This window comes from Xiphophorus couchianus, chromosome 20 (genome assembly GCF_001444195.1).
Source record: "Xiphophorus couchianus chromosome 20, X_couchianus-1.0, whole genome shotgun sequence".
Taxonomy (NCBI): Eukaryota; Metazoa; Chordata; class Actinopteri; order Cyprinodontiformes; family Poeciliidae; genus Xiphophorus; species Xiphophorus couchianus.
In genome coordinates, this window is record NC_040247.1 from 29,029,430 (window position 1) to 29,048,446 (window position 19,017).

General features: G+C 39.3%; 1 protein-coding gene and 1 long non-coding RNA gene across 6 annotated transcripts in view; one reads left to right on the plus strand and one right to left on the minus strand.

Annotated features, from left to right (window-relative positions):
* Window positions 1–2,308: 2,308 nt before the first annotated feature.
* LOC114135839 (uncharacterized) lies at window positions 2,309–2,925 on the minus strand. Its single transcript, XR_003593663.1, has 2 exons — window positions 2,470–2,925; window positions 2,309–2,401 (listed from the first exon to the last, which is right to left on the minus strand). It is a non-coding gene; the product is annotated as an uncharacterized LOC114135839 (long non-coding RNA).
* A 683-nt stretch (window positions 2,926–3,608) lies between these two features.
* iqsec1b (IQ motif and Sec7 domain ArfGEF 1b) overlaps window positions 3,609–19,017 on the plus strand; it is an 80,332-nt gene continuing 64,923 nt past the window's right edge. For 2 of the 5 annotated variants that reach the window (XM_028003348.1, XM_028003350.1), the window contains exons 1-2: window positions 3,613–4,310; window positions 17,832–17,939. In XM_028003348.1, coding sequence (XP_027859149.1) covers window positions 4,030–4,310; window positions 17,832–17,939 — 389 coding nt within the window. In that variant the 5' untranslated portion in view covers window positions 3,613–4,029. Of the gene's footprint in view, window positions 4,311–17,831; window positions 17,940–19,017 lie in introns of all 5 variants that reach the window. The other 3 variants (XM_028003345.1, XM_028003351.1, XM_028003347.1) reach the window with 3 other exon arrangements.

The following is a 19,017-nucleotide window of genomic DNA, read 5'->3' on the forward strand; positions in this document are numbered from 1 at the left end:
AAAAAAAAAAGGGTATTCATTTTTCAAAGTTATGTTTTCACTATGTTATTCATACTGTTTTAAATGTCACAGTCCAAAAACTAAATATTTAATTCACAAGCTAAATATTTGGTCTACTAAATATTTAGCTTGCAAAATAAATAAATAAATACAGAAATAGGAAGCTTAATATTTAGTTTGAAAACGAAATATTTAACTACAATGTAAATATTTCAAATTGTTCACCAAATAGTTGGGGCCTGCCCATAGCAATGCATAGGGATGTAATCCCTATGCATTGCATGGCAGGCACCTATTATTCTACACCCGATAGAATGTCTCTTTATTGGGGCCTGCCCATAGCAATGCATAGGGATGTAATCCCTATGCATTGCATGGCAGGCACCTATTGTTCTACACCTCAAAATAACTGCCGCTTCCTACTACCGTTAATGCGGCTCGTACCGCTGCATGCCCCCTCACAATATATATATCAAAACGTGAGGCTCAATCCCGTGAGGGGAGCTATTACTTTTGTTGGCATTTCGAGTAACTGTGGCGACATAATTAACAAAAAACGAGCCAAATTTAACTCAAAACAAAAGTCTAACTGACACAAAACAGTGTCAGTTAGACTCAAAATAGACATAGAATTTAGTCTGGCTCTCTGAACTGCTCTTTAGAACTACAATGACTGAAGGTTAGAACTACAACATGGCGGACACTGAGTGCCTACAAAACAGGTCTGAGCTGAATGTCAGAACTACAACATGGTGGAACTGTCAGTTACTACAGAGGAGGACTGAGCTGGCCTTTAGAACTACTTGTGTTTTGGGCTTTTTATAACTGATTTTACCCAACCATTGTTACACATGGGATTAGTGTGGCAATTTAAAATGAAGCTTACTGAAAATTTCAAAATAAAAGCCTTGAATATTTTTACATCATGTAGTTGCTCTTTTTGGCTTTATTTGACTTTTTCATCCAAAGCACTGTTACACATGATATTACACATGACTTGCACCATGATATTAGTTTAGCTCTTTGAAATGAAGCATACTGAAAATTTCAAAATAAAAGCCTTGAATATTTTTACATCAGATAATTGCTCTTTTTGGCTTTATGTGACTTTTTTATCCAAAGCACTGTTACACATGGGATTAGTGTGGCAATTTAAAATTAAGCTTAACAAAAATTTCAAAATAAAAGCCTTGACAATTTGTACATCAGATAATTGCTCTTTTGAGCATTATATAACTGATTTAACCCAGCAATTGTTACACATGGGATTAGTTTGGCACTTTGAAATGAAGCTTAACAAAAATTTCAAAATAAAAGCCTTGAGAAATCTTACATTAGGTAATTGCTCTTTTGAGCAATAAATAACTGATTTAACCCAATGACTATTAGACATGGGATTAGTTTGGACCTTTGAAATTAAGCTTAACAAAAATTTCAAAATAAAAGCCTCAACATGCCCCTGAGGTTAGTGCACCGCCGCAGGCGGTGCAATAATATTATTCTGCATTATCTTTTTCTCTCAGGTCAGGGAACTGCCTTGCGCAGCAAGGCAGTTCATTAGCATTAGCATTTTAGCTTATATAAGCTATTAGCTATTTATTTGACTTATTAGCCATGTTTAGTCTACTGAATGGAGTAAGTCCATTATAGAAAACATCCTAGTGATGTCCCACATGCTACTGACAGCAATCACGCTAGCATTAGCATTTCTGCTAATTTTAGCTGATACACTTACTTTATCATACTGAATGGTGCAAGTCCATGTTAGTAAACATTCTTGTCAATCTCCACATGCTATTGATTACTTTGCAGCTTTCTTTAGCATCGATGCTAATTTCTAGCATCAGAACGCTGGGTCCAAACCGACGGGCACACTTTGGCAGGCCCCGGTTAAATTTCTTCAGGAATTTTCTAGTTTTATTTATTGTTGAATAATTAGCAAGCTCAATATTTAGCTTGCTAGATATTTAGCTAACTATTTAGCTTGCTAGCTAAATATTTAGCTCGCTAGCTAAATATTAAGCTAATATGCAAATTAGTTTGCCAATAGAAGTGGACTATCAAAAACGCGGGGTTTTGTGGACCTCTGTTTAAACTCCTGCTGCTGGTGAGACTGAATTCAATCTTTCATTGCTCATGTAATGTTTTTTTTTTTTTAACCATTAGTTGTTTTCCTCCAACATGCCCGCCATGTTAGCTGAAAGGAGGACGGTCTGTTTCAACATGTATACAGACATTTACTCATGGAAACTGTCATGCTGAGGTCTAACTTCTTAGCCCACATGCAGAACAACACCAGAAGCCGAGATTGATTAAAGAGATTTATTACAACCAAGGGGAAGGGGGAAAAAAAAAAACAGATAAACAATCCGGGAGCGCTTGGGACTGGATCTCAGGTCAGCTAGGGAAGAAACAGACGGTAAATTTGGGGTCGATGAAATTTGGAGATGGCGCTGACTGAGAGCTTACCTCCGATCGGGAGGAGAAAGGACTGGGGAAAAAACCTGGGAAATCCGGAGTCTGTTTTGAGGCGCGGAGGGCTGCGGGCTGCGGCGGCGTTGGAGGACGGACAGGTAAGTCTGAACTGTTCTGCCAGAAGCAGGCTGCCGAGCTGTAGGTTCGGAGGGGTCCTGGGCTGGATCTATCTTCAGCACGTATCTGGTCACTCAGCTGAAAAAAGGTCAGAGACACAGGTGGATCAGAATTCAGGAAGCAAACAGGAAGAGTAGAGCTGGAGTGAGCCGGTACCATAACTAGCTAACAATCTGGCAGGGAAGTGTCAGCAGCCTTCTCCAGTTATACAGCTCCTGATGGCAGAATGGTTTCAGGTGCGTGGTTCAGGAGACGCCCTCAGATGGAACAAGGCCTCCAGCGCCCTCTGGTGGATGAACAGCTCCGGATCCCAACAGAAACAGCTGTGGCGCCAACATCTGCCTCTGCAGTCAATCTTCCAGAACACTTCCGGTCTATGTTTGATTCACTCTAAAGTTGTTTTAGTGAGTGGCTATCAAAATTTCACATTCATTCTGTAAGAGAAAATTATTTATATGAAAATGAATCATATTGCTTGAGAAAAAAAATGCAATAATTTCAAGTCAATTTCAGCGAAGAGTAAAATAGCGAATGCGGGTTTTCATGAGGAATTTGGTGTGCACTAATTAGCTTGAACTTCTTCTGATTCATTTACACCAAAATATCCAAATGAAGCCCTGCTGGATACATTGGTGTGGTTCAATCAATAAATCAGTCAAGTTTATTTGAGTCACACATTTCGGCAGCAAGGCGGTTCAGGGTCCTTTACATAATAAAAACACTAAATCATGAATTTATAAAGAAAACAGTCAATAACTGAACAAACATTAGATCTTGTCGAGTGCCATCACCGAGATCGTACACATCAATAATGTTGGTCAATGTTTCATTTATTATGATTCAAAAGCGACTCTAAACAGGTGGGGGCTTAGTCTAGATGTAAAAGAACTCAGTGTTTCGGCTGTTTTGCAGTTTCCTGGAAGTTTATTGTGGCGCATAGAAGCTGAATGCATGTGCTACAGTATAAAACTGCTCAGTTCGCCTCTGCTTGTACGGGAGTGCAGCTGAATCGGGTCGTTCAGGCGGAAACTTTGTCCACCTGTTGAACAGGTGCACGTGCCGTAACCTACAGCCGGCTCGACGTGCGCGCGCGCTTCCCGCTGAGCAGAGAGTGGAGAGCCGCTGAACTTGTCGGCGCAGCGCTAAGCCGGCGGACCCGCAAGGGTTAAACGGCTCTCTGGTGCGCTGGGCGGCGGGGTTGGAGGATGGTTGCGGCTCCTAGCTCGCCAAACACCTGCGCACCAAAATCGGCCAAGTTCCTCCAGAACCGCTGCCGCCTGCCACCGCAGCACAGCAGACAATGTCGGAGCGGAGCGGGACGAGCGGACTGGACCTCGCTCCGACTCACTCCCGCTGAGCCCGAGAGGAAGCTGGAGAGGTGGGGAGGGGGTGGATAGGGTAGGTGGGTGTGTTTCTGCTCGCGTGGAAGCCGCCTTCATGGACGGACAGCGGATCCTGGCCGAGATGGAGAATCCGACGGAGAACCCAAGCAAGGCGGCGGAGTACCTACAGGAGCTGAATAACATCATCGAGACCCAGCAGGTTCTGCTGGAGAAGCAGAGGATCCGGATTGAGGAGCTGGAGCTCCAGGTGACAGATCTGTGCGAGGAAAACGCCTGTCTGAAGGATCAGCACCGGAGGCACCTGACCACCTGCGGACTCGCTCAGGGGAACCCCGGCACGCTGGGGGGCATCGAGGAGAACGTCGTGCAGGAAAAGTAAGTTGTGTGCCGTGTGGTCCTGGCGAGCAGGGCGCTGTCAAAGTACTGACTCCATCCTTTGTGTCGTGTGGCTGTAGAGCACTAATTGTGTGCAGCATTTGGGTACTTTTTTTTTTGTACTTTTTTTTTGCTCAGCTGCTCATTTGTGCCTTTCGCGCACTGTGAGGGATTATTCCAGCCGACGGAAGCTGGAGCCATGGATTGCGTAATGGTCGCAGAGCACAGCGTCAAACGGTGGGAGCGCAAAGTGCACCAGATCACTGTTCCCCTCACTATGACCTTGTTTCTTTCACGGTAGCGGGAAGAGAGAACTCGGCAAGTTTCTATTGCTGCCATGTCACAAAAAATAAATGAATAAATAAAGTAAATAAAAATCCAGCTACTTTAGTTGTGTCATGGGGTGAGGTGTTGGGTCAGTCAGACAGCATCAGGGAAGAATCTGCTGACTCTGATCATTCTGACACAGGGATGCTAACTTTCCTCACCAGCAGTCATTTAGCTCCATAGAGAAAGAGGCAAGAAGTATTTCATTTGATTCAGATGTGTTGGAGAAAGGATGCATCTAAAAGTTGCAGGACAGCTGCTCTGGGCTTTGGCATCCAGTCATACATTCTAGACTTCGCTTTGATGAAGATGTTCAAAGCAAAACATTTTCTGAAAGTGGTCAATTTTTAGATCAGAGAATCTCCCTCTTCCCTCTGCTGAATAGTTAAAAAATGGTAAGAAGCAGTTTGCTTCCAAAACTACACTGTAAGGTCATATGTTGAGGAATTTAAACAGAAATAGTAGTGAGCAATGTATACGCCACAATCAGCAAAAGTGTTTTTAAATAATATGCTAACGGGTGTGTGCCACTTTATAACACACACTGTACTTTTGGATTAAAATCCAAACGTACATAAAAACATAATAATAACTTTAAAGTAGTAGAGGCAGGATTTCACTTGTACAGTGCCTTTACATTGAGCACTGCAGACCATCTTCTTCACTGGATACCAAACTATGTAACCAGTCACCCACAGTATGTGAGGACAAGGCTGTGTGTGTGTGTGTGTGTGTCTGAAATCACAATGCATTTCACAATGCATTGTGAAATGCATTTCACATTAGCATTTCACAATGCTAATGTGAAATGCTAGCTCACATTAGCATTTCAGCTAATGTGAGCTGAAATGCTACCAATAGAACGTGGGGTTTCACAAGCTAGTTGATTCACATAGACTACTTCTCCTTTCAGTGTGTTAAATTTAGCTTCATATCACATTTTATTAAAATCTAAGAATACATAATATTAACTTTAAAGTGCTCGGTGTAGTGTGGTAACAGCAGTGGATAAGGGAAAATTAAACTAATGCTAGCTAAAAGGCTGTCAATAGAACGGAGGGGTTTTCACAAGCTAGTTGATTAACATTGAGTATTCCGTTCACTGTGTTAAATTTAGCTTCATATCACATTTTATTCAAATCCAAAAATACATAATAACTTTAACAGCAATGGATAGGGTAAAATTAGCTTAAAAGCTAATGCTAGATAAAATGCTGTCAATAGAACGTGGATTTTCTCATTAGTTGATTAACATTGACTATTCCAATCAGTGTGTTAAATTTAGCTTTATATCAACGTTAGCTACAATGATTATTTTAGCTAAAATGATGATGTCAGCCCTCAGGCTATCACTAGCATGTTGACAGCCAGGTCATTCAGGGTCTCTGATTAAGAAAAATAAAGATTATTATTATTATTATTATTATTTTTCATTCCTGATGCAGAACTGGGTGTAACCTATGAAAAGTCTCAAAGGGGGGAATCATCAATGTTGGTCAGAAACAACAAAAAATATCTATGCTCCTGAAAAACATTACAGGATAACTACAAACCTGACCACAGCCATGATGGTGATGTTATGAAATAAACAATATGACAACATTGTTGACATTTTCCAAGTTGCTCATGCCTGTCCTATCAGCACTCTCCATCCTCTCCTGCCTCTCTGAAAGCAAAAGTGTAGCAAATGAGTTGCAGTTCACCAATTCCAGCGCTACCTCTGACATTACCAGCAGCGATGCAGCTGCTGCTTAAAATTCAGCCCTCCAAAAATGTCGCTTTCTTCAAGAAAGTGAATGCGCAGCAGTAAGCTGTTTGTGCTCAGTTTTTACCAGGCTATTTTACAGTGTGACATCATTATCATATGTGCCGGCTCATCGTTTGTTGGGTCTAAAAATAAATGGAGGCAATAGAGGGATGGGAACGTGAGGCCCTGAGCACCTGCGGGGTACAAATTGTGTCCGAATCCTCCTGGATTGTTGCAGATGGTGTCACGGGTTGTGTGTGTGACTGTTGGTCGTCCAATGAGTCAGTTCAATCAAATGGTTTTCAGAGTTTATTTTCTGCAGAAGAGATTGAGACGCACTCATCGACTCCTAGCCACCGTTCTCTGTGCTCTCTGCTCCCTGGGCAGAATGGCGCCACTCAGGGTTGGCAGCACGTTGGAGTAGCTCTACTTTCATTGAGATTTTCTTTTTCAAACTTTCATTTTCGCCTTTCTGGAGGAAAATTTGCTTTATTTTGGACAACGGTTCCCTCTTGTTTTGGATGCTGTTGGACAGATTTTTTTTGTTTGGGGGGGGGATATATTTTTCATGATTTGCTTTTGCTCTTTATTAGGATGCGTAACCATAGTAACAGGGTGGTACGAGGAAGCAGCTGATTAACATTTGAAAAGCTTGAAATAATACCACAACGGAAGCCAGAAATCATGGAGAAGTTGAAAAGGAGGCGTCATGGATGCAGAGCCGGAGCAAAGAGGAGAGAGAGAAGGAGGAAGTTCAAAGCATCTCTTCCATCCATTGTAATGGGCAACGTGAAGGCGTTGGCTAACAAGATGGATGAACTTGAAGCGCTGACAGGAACTCACTGGAATACATTTTAATGTGTCTTACTGAGACAGGATTGCATCCCCGACTCCAACGTCTCCATGGCAGTCTCCCTGACTATAAACCCTTTGCTCTTCAGAACTCTGCCCGCTCCGCCATGACGGGCGTCAAAACAACCAGCGCCTTTGAAGAATGTCAAAAAACAGACATCTGTAACCTAATATCGCTTCTATTTAGTTGATTTCACTTTAAAAATAGTGCTGTAGGCTGCAGAAACAGATGAGGATAGAAACCAAACCTGTCATTTTATTGTATAAGTTTCAATGAGGAAAGATACGATGGTGATGGATATCAGCCGTCAACCACACAGTCCGTCAGATATGGTTGTAATCGTGACTATGCAGTGACAGTTTTTACAAGTTAAGAAGGTTAACGTTCATATACTTTACAAATAAGTATGATTAGAAATATATCAAACTTTGCATTATGGTGCAAAGTACGCGTCAAACCATTAGTTAACCATGGAGAAAATGCTCCATCATCATGTAGCCTAGCATGTATGGAAAAAACTGGTTAGCATCTCATCTTTTGTACATTTTTAAGGCTGCCCTGGTGTAAGGGGAAATGTCGTTTATGACATGGTGACATAAATAATGAGGTGTGAGTTCGGGCAAAGTTGGTAATTTGATCAACACACCAGGAAGTAGGAGGTATGCTTTGGTTTCTAAGCTAGCTAGTCCCAACTTTTGTAAATACTGCTGTCTATGAGCCCAAACCAAGTGTGTTACGTTCACAGACAAACTAGCTTCACTCAAACAATTAGAAGCCATGAATGAAATAACTTGGAAAAACAATTTCAGTCCCTCTGTTCAATTCTCCTGCCCCTCTTGTCCACCGTCAATCAACGAATTTTCATTTTGGGCTAAATCAAAGATCTGAATAAAAACAAAGGGCCCGTTGTGCCAGTATGTGTTATAAAACCCATTAAAGTGTCAAAATATCTTTAAATAGCTGTTTGTTTCAGCATTCAACAAGTGTTTCTTAAAATTAAATCATTTATTCAAACATCTTTTCACTCTGATCAGTCCATCCAGGATTTCATGATGGTTCTTGTGGTTTTTTTGTAATCAAAATCAGGGATTTTGTGGAACTAATTTAGAAAGATTTATAAGGAATTTTTATTTGAGCCAATGTATGACGTTAAATGTGGCCTTTAGTTAATTGCCGTATCAGTCACAGACTATAACTTGACATCAAAGAAGGCTGAGGCAGAACCAATGCTTTTGACCAAAACAAAGAGTCATACACTGTGGAGGAGCGATCAGAGGAACAACAGAGAAAAACAGAAAAATGAGAAATAAACTACAGAAACAAACTAATGCTTGAAACGTAACATCTCACGGTTCCATTTCCTGTTTCAAATAAAACTCTTAGTTCAAGTCAATAAATTCTGAATATAAATAGCTCAGTTAACTGATTTTCCTAACTTAGTTTTGTAATCTGTGTCAACTAATAATTCACTTATTTCCTATGAAATGTGTTACTGTTATGAAATTGAGACATTTTACGACACTCCTCCCCTCTCGATGAACAACTGTTCATTACTAAAAAACGTTTCTAATCAATTTCTAGAGCACACATCATCAGAGATTTTATATGTGTAATCTGATAAAAGCATAACAAGCACAGAACTGTAGGGAAGCCTATGATATTCCCATCAATATTTAAAAATGTTCTCAAAAGGATATAACGCTGGAATTGTCTGTGTAGAAATGCATTTCTAGCACGTCTGTACTTTTGCCGTTTTTGATTTAGCTCACCACTGATTTCTCCTCTGCTTGTGATTGCAGCATTTAGCCTCCACTGTACAGAACTGTACGCATTGATAAGCTCTTTCTCTTTTTGGCTCTGCTAGTTTGAGAGCAGATAATGTTTTCCCTCTGAAATTTTATCAGGTGCATAAATAAAGTCGATCTATCGGCGAGCAGAATCCATTCCTCTGCCAGCTCCGGGACTTGTGCACAGACCTGACTGCTGCTCGTCTGTTATCGTGGTGGATCATAATGGGATGCCTCGGAGGTGTAATTTGCTCCCGCTTGCCTCGTCAGTTTGGGCAGAAGTTGTGTGCCGATTTACATATAGGTTACAACAGTATGATGGATGGACTTAAAATGTGCCTGCTGGATTTGCTGAAATCTCTGTTTTCCCTCCAGCCCTTTTTCCCCATTAAATGCACATTCAGAACTCAGACATTTTTCACACACACACACACACACACACCCCACGCACGCACACAGTGATAGAAAATAAATCCCACGTTTCATTGGTTCAACTCCTAGCTAAGACATTAAGCTGCTGTTGAACTGGTCATCTTATCTGTTAATGTTGGTATATCCTTAACATTGCCGTTTAGACTGCTATTGTGCTGTGCTGCTGTTTTGAATAGTGTGTGTGTAAGGGGGATGAAATGCGTAAGATATATTGCATTTCTATCTTGTCTAAGTTTTAACTTCACAATCTGAGAATGAGAGTTTAATGCCGGACACAGTCCCAACAGTAAACTAGTCAAATCATTTTTATCTGAACTTTACAGAAAGTAAGTAGAGCTGCCATCAGTTGAAGCTACTTTGAGCATTTGGCATGCCGAGTTCAGTGAATTGTTAAGAGTGCAGACTGAGAGTCCACATGTTGTAATAAAAATGGATTTATGTTATCGGATCTTTGCAAGTAAATTTAAGAGGGGGGGGTTATTGCGCAAAATGTTTTTTTTTTTTTTTAAGATTTACATCATGTTATAATGTTATTCCCCCATTAAAACATGCAGTGTTGCTTTGATTCTTTCATGCAGGTTTGTGATTATCTGGATTTGGTTTCCTTCACAGTTGAAATGTACATAATATTGTTACACATAATGGACAAGGAGAAAGTAGCTGGAGAATACAATGAATTCCAGGCAGTGCACTGTAGGCAGGAGGTGACGACTGGTACTGCATATTTCATTATCGCTGGTTTACATTGTCAGAGGTTAATGACGTAATAATTCAATTTGCTTTGACAGCTTGTTTCCTCACCAGCAATAAAAGGATTTGCCCTCCATTTAACAGGAAAACTCCTTCACTGCTTTTTCATCACTCCAGCCAATCAGTAGCTGTTTGGTCCAGTCAGATACATTTTAGCAACAACAACAACAACAACAATGTCCTCCTGACTGGGAATTAAAACTGGATCCATCTACATTGGAAAGGTTTTGTTTTCTATCACCCTAACGTGTTAAAATGAGCCTTTCATAAATGTTGGTGAGGGTCATAATCAAGAATTGTTTTAAGATTTTTTTTGTCTTAAATCCTGAAGATGTTTAAAAAAAAAAAAAAACATTTTATGAAAATATTACAGATTTCCAATATTCCAAATGTTGGGGTTATTTACACAGCTTTGCTTGAGGCCAAAAGTGTCCTTGTATCTTCAGTGGTAGTTCGACGTGTTGACAGGAAAGCCGGCACGCTCCGTTTCATTTCCCATCACATAAAAACCTGCACAGCTGTAAGATTTTCCACTGAGCTTAAAGTAAGTTCCTTTGGGTTGTCTAAAGGCTGTACTGTACGTTTTTCATACTGAGTTTAAAAATATCTTCTTTCAGCCTCTGCACTCTAGAATTTTTACATTTAGTAAACTGAACTGCATTAGTTGTCATGTTCTCCTTAAATTTGCCTCCCTGTTTGAAAAGGGATGGACACATCTCCACAGTTTTTTTTAAACAACAAGCAGTTATCTTTATTTATCTCCCATTTGTTCATCTTTGTGTCAGAAATGTTTCTTTTAGTCTGTTTTGAAGCAGGTAAAAACCATTAAATAACCCCATAAGTAGAAAAATAAGCAAATATTACCAACTTGTACTATTTGAGTTTACATGAATTATTTTTACTCGGACTGCAAAGAAATTAATACTAATCAAACCACTGTGAATCAACCCACAAAAGTGCTCAAATGAAGTCAAATGAACAAAAATAATTAACTTAAGTCCATTAACTTTAACATTTCAAATGAATTAATATGCACATTTGAAATGTTTGCTTATTGATATTGATCATGAATAATGTTTATTTTACAAAAATAAATACTTTAAAGTTACTATTATCATGTGGTTGAGTTGTGAACCCAAACTGAGAGAGGTAGAGACAGCTTGTAGATGAAGAAAGTTTTAATGAAAAACGAAATGGCAAAAACCACAGAGAACACAGGGAGCCAGAGTCGAACAAAAACCGAACAAATGTAGCAGAATATCTGAATCTAAGAAACTAAACTACAGGTATAAGAAATAACTAGACACAAGAAATAGACATAGTAAACTAGAATAGCTAATGAAGGACTGAACTAAAGTAAAACAGATATGACTGATCTTGTTTATTCCCTAATATAGAATAAACAAACTGAAAAACAACCCAGGATTTAACAATTATTTTACCTAGTTTCTATTATTTAGAGTTTAATCAATAAATAGTTTAACTGTTAACTTCATCAAATCCATCAGTTAAAAATTAAAATGCAAAAAAAGAAAAAAGTTACAACCATCAAATAGCAGATAGGCTAATAAGCTTTAATTTGCATGAGTGTAAGGTCGTGTTGCTGCTGTTTGGGAGGAACGCTGAGTCACTGCTAGGTTGCATCACGACAGCCTCGTTGAACATGATCCTCTGCAAACTAATTAGGCAGAATGTTGACCTGAACAATATGAAAATGCCTTCAAGATCCTTCTTATCTCTGAATCTGCTCAAAGTTTACCAGCCGGTGTCAGTCCATGCTCTGGTATGATCAACGAAGCGTTGCCTGGGGAAAGGCATTTATAGACTTTCTAAAAATTCCTCCGTCAGATGCTAAGAAGCAACTGTCAGAAGAACGCTTGTTTTCATCATTTAAGGATTTGCAATTTGCGCTTTCTAAAATAGTGACAAAAGCCTCGATTCTGTCAAACATCTGCAGCTTCATCCGCTTCTGTTTGTCACTTCCGCCGTGCTGTTTTTACCCAGCTGCGCCTTTATCTCCCCCAAAAACCTGGAGTGCAGAGCTCTTTCCCAGCTCCTTTGTAGGTGAAGAGATTCTCATTATCCGGATAATGAGAGCCGTGTACCGGGCGATAAGCTACTGACAAATAAAACGTTACTTTAAAAAAATAATAAAAATTATGGCTACCAAATCGCTGTGACTCATCTCCATCACTGTTGCTCAGCTGCAACCATGCTGAGATTGGGTTGGGCGGGATACGACGGGTCAGTACTTTTCCTGCTGTGTACAGGGTGCCATTTACTTTCTGTTGATTCATTCTTAGCTGAAACTGATGCATAACCCAACGGTGAAACTCAACTTCATGTAATTTAGTTGTGTCCTAAATTAGGCAGGACTCAGGATGGGATTCTCAGGATGAGGAGACTGAGTGAAATAAACATACCATAGAACAAAATATTAAATATGATCTGGCAGATTTTTTTTTTCCCAAACAGAAAAACAGCTATTATTGACAATTAATACGAGTGCCTAAATAAGAATGTCATCCCAGTTATTATTTCTGATTACCTAATATTCTGTGTACGTACTAATGCAGTTATATAAATTTACATCCACACATTTTACTTTATTTCTGTTAATTTTGATGATTCTGTTTTGCAGCTACAAAGTCCTTTCTTTATTTGTTATTTGTACTTTAAAGTGATGCGATACTTGGTGGTGGTACCAAGTATCACATCGTAGTGATGTGATACTTGGTACCACCTGAATTTCCAGAATCTTTCCTGAAAAATTCAGAAAAAATGATTCCTGAAAAACGAAAAGAAAAAAAATAGCTGTAATATTACAAATCCCGCGCTTCTCTTAAAATGCACAGAGCAGCTCCAAAGCTTCCGTATTTCCACGCTTAGTGGTTCTTAGGATTATAAATTGCAGCAGGATTGTGCAACAGGAGTGTTTTCGGTTTCATGTTCTTGGCCGGCTGCCACTGCAGAACCGCTTGTGTTCATAATCCATCATCAGCCGGATTGAGGAAGGATATGAAGGACCACCGAGGCACGTCACCGGAACCTCTGCTAACGTCAGGACGAAGGGCCGGGACGTCTACTTCCTGGAATCTTTGACATCTGCTCACAGATGTGCTGCCCGGGCTGTTGAAGCGTTCGTTGTTCTGTGTTGGGCTTTTAATCCGCGCAGGACGGAGCGGCTGCTGTGATCAGCCTGAACCGCGATGAACTTATAAGCACAGGACACTGGCCTAGATTTAGGCCCTTGCTGTCTAAGGGAGGGGATTATGGTGGCACCAAGGTTATGGTTATATAACGCTTCAGCTATGTTGATATCAAACCAAATCCTGCTAAAAAGGACGTTTTTAGCAGGATTTGAATGCTACAATGATTTCCAGCCAGTTAAGAAAGCAAAGCACATGAAAGAGCTGTAAATTCATGAACTTTAAAAGCTGATTTTATTACATTTCAGCCTTAAGACATAATATAAGCAGAATTTAATAGTAACTAGTTTACTCAGTTACATTTACTTGAGTAAGTAAAATGTACTTTTAGGAGTATTTTTACTACGCTGTACTTTTTACTCACTTGAGTAATTTTGTTAGGAAATGTCTCTGCTCTTACTTCTGGATTCTCTCCTCACTGAATAAAAATAATTTTTTAACCAAAAATTCACCAGACACACACACACACACACACAGCTGCAGTTTTTGTTAAAGTTTTTTTTTTTTATTATCTGGAAAAATGTTTCTTTTGCCTAATTTTGTTTTGCAATTGTGATATTTATGTAAATTATTTTCACTTTGATCTTTAAAATACCTAAATTTCTGCATAATTGTCTATTTTGGTTTTGTCTGGTGATGTATTTTTTAAATATTCTCTTAGTATTCATCATCTCAAATGATACTTATACTGTTCTTGTCCAGTAACGATTTTGTGCTCCCTCTGTCAGTCACTTTATCCTGTCGTCTGCTGATGCTTGTTTATTGCTGTTTTTACGTTTTTGGTTTTTTTTTTAAGCTGCGTGTTTGTGGGGCCAGATAAAATGCTTCCCAGGTCCATATTTTGCCCAGAGGTTATAGAGGTCAGCCTGTGCGGTTGCAGCTACAATCATGTCAATTTGGGCAGCAAAAGAACAAACAAATATTTTCTAATTTACTTCCTGCAGAATTGTAAAGCTTAGGGAAAAAAAGAGACTTGGATTTGGCTAGCGGCATAAATGTCAAACTGTCAAATAAATCCGGCTTGGAAAATATTTGGAAAATAAATGGTTTCGGTGTCCAAACGGATGTTTTTTTCTTTCTTTTTTTATTCCTTTATCATGATCAGATTTTAATGCCTGTGGTCAAACAGTTTAAGGTGTCATACATTCCTGCTGCAGTAGTACACTGCTGCAGGAGGATATCCTGATTTGACCCCAATCCAATACTTGATAAAACCCCTCACCAGCAGCTGTTGGCTACATCTGGCTTTCCTGAAGAAAATCAGTAAACAGATTATGAAGAACGCCATGAGCCCTTGTTGCTGCGGCATCAAGAGACGTGGCAGCTACGTCTGATGCAAGATATTCCACTGAAAAGGATAAATGACCATACATTTAATTGTAGATCTTTGGTATGTAGTAGTGTTTGGATCTTAGTTAGTTTTATAGTTTTGGTTTCATTATCATTTAGTGTGCGTTTCTTATTTTGGTTAGATCACCTTGTTCCTGTTTTTCATTAGTTCAGTCCTTTCTTAGTGATTCTAGTTTATTACGTTTATTTCTTGTGTCCAGTTATTTTTAGTTATTCTACTTGTATTATGTTAGCTTTACTGTTAGGTTCATCTCCTCGCCCCCTGTGCCACTTGCTCTCTGTCCCCTCACACCTGCAACCAATTAGCTAATCAGCCCAGTTCCTTTGTTCCACCATTCAACATCCCAGTAGTTGAGCACCTCTTTCTCAGTCACTTCTTGCTGGATCCTCCTGTCACTTCCCTGTCTTCTCCTCATGTCTCCCTGCTGGTTTCTTCCCCAGGGAAATCTTTTATTTTTTTATTTTTTGGTTTGTGTTTCTGCCTTGGCTTCCTGTGATTTTTGTATGCTTGTTTTGTAAAACTCAAGTCATCTTTGGTGTCCGGGAGTTTCCTTTCTTTGCCCGTCATTTCGTGTGCCACACAAACTAAAGCTGAGGTCATACTGGCATGTCAGAAAGGTTTGTGTGTCTTATCTTTGTTGATCTGCCTCTGGAGGATAAGCAGTGGTGCACAACAGAGCGGCTGAGCTGTTCCCAAAGCCTTTCTGCAACACCAGTTCCAAGACACTGTGCTCTAAGGAGCGATTAGATCCAAGAATCTTTGACTTTATCTCACTGATGAGCAGCTTTTCCTCCATAAACAATTACATCTTATGCTAAACAACTGACGCAAATGAAAGATTTTCCGCTCTTCCAGCCGATAACAAACAGAAATGGATGGTTTCGTATAAAGCACCATTGGTTAGTTGTATCCTGCCAGTGTAAACCACTGCTTTACTGTGGCTTTATCTGATCAAAACCTTTTAAAAAAAATTGTCATCTTTGAAAAGAAACTTATCTTGCGAGTCTCAGATCTGGAACTCCTCAGTCTGCCTGTGGTTCACACGACTCAGGGTCTATGACCAGTGTCTCCCTCACATTTTATTCAACATTACCGAGACGAAAGAACTCAATATTTATAATAATACTCCAAGACGTAACATCCGTCCACATCCATCCAACCACCAGACCAGCTCAAAACTCACTCCGTCGCCCTAACATCTTCTTCTGCCTTGTTCAGATGCTGCCGCCAGTCGAGCAGTCCTGTCCACTCCTTTATTATTTTGTGTAAAACAAACTGAATTCATTTTTAAGACTGTGTCCTGTCTTGATTTAGCATGTGGGTCAGAAGACTTCCTGTAAGCACAACACTTACAAACATACAAAGGTAAAGAGAGTGAACATAGATGAGTGTTTACAATTGAAGGGATCAAAATGTAATGGAAGGGAAGAGACTGGCTGATTACAGAAATAAGACATTCACTGGAGTCTCACACGAGGAACTGCTTTTGTCCTTAGTAGAGGCTTTCTAGTTTTTGTCATCTGTTTTACCACATGAAGGAATTACGGTGAAGTTTTTCTGACCATTGATAGGAGCATCGTAGTTTTAAAACCATTGCAGTCTTACTTGTGCTGTGAACAACCTGGCAAAATATATGACATATTATCATGCCGACATGTCTCAGGAATTGCCTTACACTGTGTGCGTTTGTTGCTGACTTATTTGAAACTTTTTTATAGTTACTAATACACCCCAGGATATTTGTAGCACTACAAACTGGTCCAAAAAATTATCGAAAATGTCCTGTTTTCTTAAAATCTAGACGCAAGCTTATATATATATACGTATATAGCTCTGGAAAAAGTTAAGAGACCACTTGATGATCAGTTTATCTGATTTTATATTTTTATAGGTATACAGTATGTTTGTGTAAAATGAACATTGTTATTTTATTCTATGAACTACTAACAACATGTCTCTGAAATTCCAAGCAAAAATTTAGTATTTACTTGCAGAAAATCAAAATAACGAAAAGGATGCAGTGCTTTCAAATCTCAAATAATGCAAAAGAAACAAGTTCATGTTCATTTAGAAACAACAATACTAATGTTTTCACCCATGAAGAGTTCAGAAATTGATATTTGGTGGAAAATCCAGGGGGGTTTCAATGGGGTTCAGTGCAGAGGGCTCTTAATTTTTTCCATAACTGTCATCAATTAGCCCAGTGGTTCCCAAAACATGGCACTGCGCCCCCTAATGCAGGGGAGGTGCAGAAAGCGGTATGGATGAATGGGGTGGGGGGGACAGTTACACAAAAGTTTTTCACTGTAAAGATGGTTTGTAGTTTGTTTTGTTGCAACCTGAAGTGTGAAACTTCTGTGAAACTTCAGTGGAGTTTGAAAACAAAATATGTGTATAGATTTATGTCTGGTTGAACGATGTGTGTGCCAAGTTTATTTTTATTTCTTTTTGGGGGATTTTATTGTAATCCATAGGGGGGCAGAAGAAAATTTTTAGGAACCACTGAATTAGCCTAAATTACAGTGACAGACATACATAAATGGCCGTTTTCATGGGTTTCTGTGTTACATTTACTCAGTTAAAGACATTGAAATTGACCATAAGATACATTGTAATTCAAAAATACTGTATTGATCACAAAGGGAAGTTAAATGTTGTAACTAATTTATTTAAATTTTTCAGAGTTAATGTACAAGGTGATGACTGTTGGTCAGGAAAGATCTCTGTATAAGAGTGATACATTCTGACGGTTTCTCATCTCCCTGCTCCACTTCTCTCTCTCTCTCTCTGCTTGCTAGTTCCTCATTGCGTTGACCATCCTGGCTGACTCAACCTGTTGTGATAATGAACATATGAAAGCTCCCACTCATGATTTGAAGCTGTTAAAATGCTGCAGGCAGCAAATTGAAGTAATCTTTCTCTGCTGAGTGGGAATCAGGAGCACTGCCCTCCTCAGGATCGACCTCCTCGTAACTCCTGGACCCGTGTGTTACATTCTGACATATGTTGCCGTTTTCCTGGCCTTAAAATATGCATTAAAGTGTTTTGCTCTTTTTCTGTTGCAGACGACACGCCTCGTTGCCTGCACGGGTCTTTGAGATCCACCAGAACGTCTTTGACCCCCTGTGTAGAACAAGTTACCCCTGCCTGAAATGGAAGTCTGCATCCTTTGGGTAAATTCAAGAATTTCTATTTTATTTTACTCACTTTCTCGACCAGAGGCGTGAAACTCATTTTCACTTTGGACCTCATCTAAAATCTTAATGTTCTTAAAGGGCCTGTTGTGCCAGAATATATTGATAAAATCAATTAAGTTGTTAAAATACCAATAAATAGCTGTTCCTACAGGATTTTGTGATTGTTTTAACGGGTTTTTTTTGGGGGGGGGGGGGTTTACATTTTGTGATGAATATTTAGAAATGTTTGTAAGGAATTTTTACAATATTGGTGCTAATGCTTGATGCTAAATGTGATTCTTTAACACTCTTTAACATATCAGTTAAAGATTCAATGTTTTTGACCAATTTTGAGAAAATTTGCAGAAAGATAAGTGGAAATTTGTTTTTTGCGTGAATTTTACAGATTTGTGAAAATCTGGAAAGACTTATTCATGTAATTTGGAGTCTGGAGGGCCAAATCAAAAGCTACGGTGGGCCAGATTTGGCCCCTGGGATTCGAGTTTGACACCTGTGTGTCTCCTAAAAACGCCTGCTAAAAACTGAAAAACTATTTCAGTTTTCTGCAAGGGTCACTAGGCAAGTTTTTATATTCTAGTTCTAGTTTGCAACCATTTAATGGGACTTTTAAAGCCACTTTTCTACTATAAAACTGTCTTTTCAAGTATTCCTACTATTCTATTTTGTCACATTAAAACCACAAACTTCAAAATATTCAGTTAGGATGTGACAGACAAACATAAAACAATGCATAACGTGGAAGGTTAATGAACAACGGTTGTCAAAGTTACCTTCAAAGAAAAACCAACAAACAGCAGCATGCTTTTTTTTTTTTATTAAGCCCTCTTACTCAGCTCTTTTCAGAACTTACCTAGTTCCTAAATAGCATCCAAATGTGTGTAATAAAATCTAGGCGTAAATGCAGCTGTTCCATTTCCGGCCTCAGCGGTTTATCGGAGAACAAACAGCATCATGAAAACGAAGGAACACAGCAGATAGGCCAAGGAGAAAGTTGCGGAGAAGATTAGATATTATTGTCCTCTTCCTAATCATAACAGGACCAGCTGTAATTGAT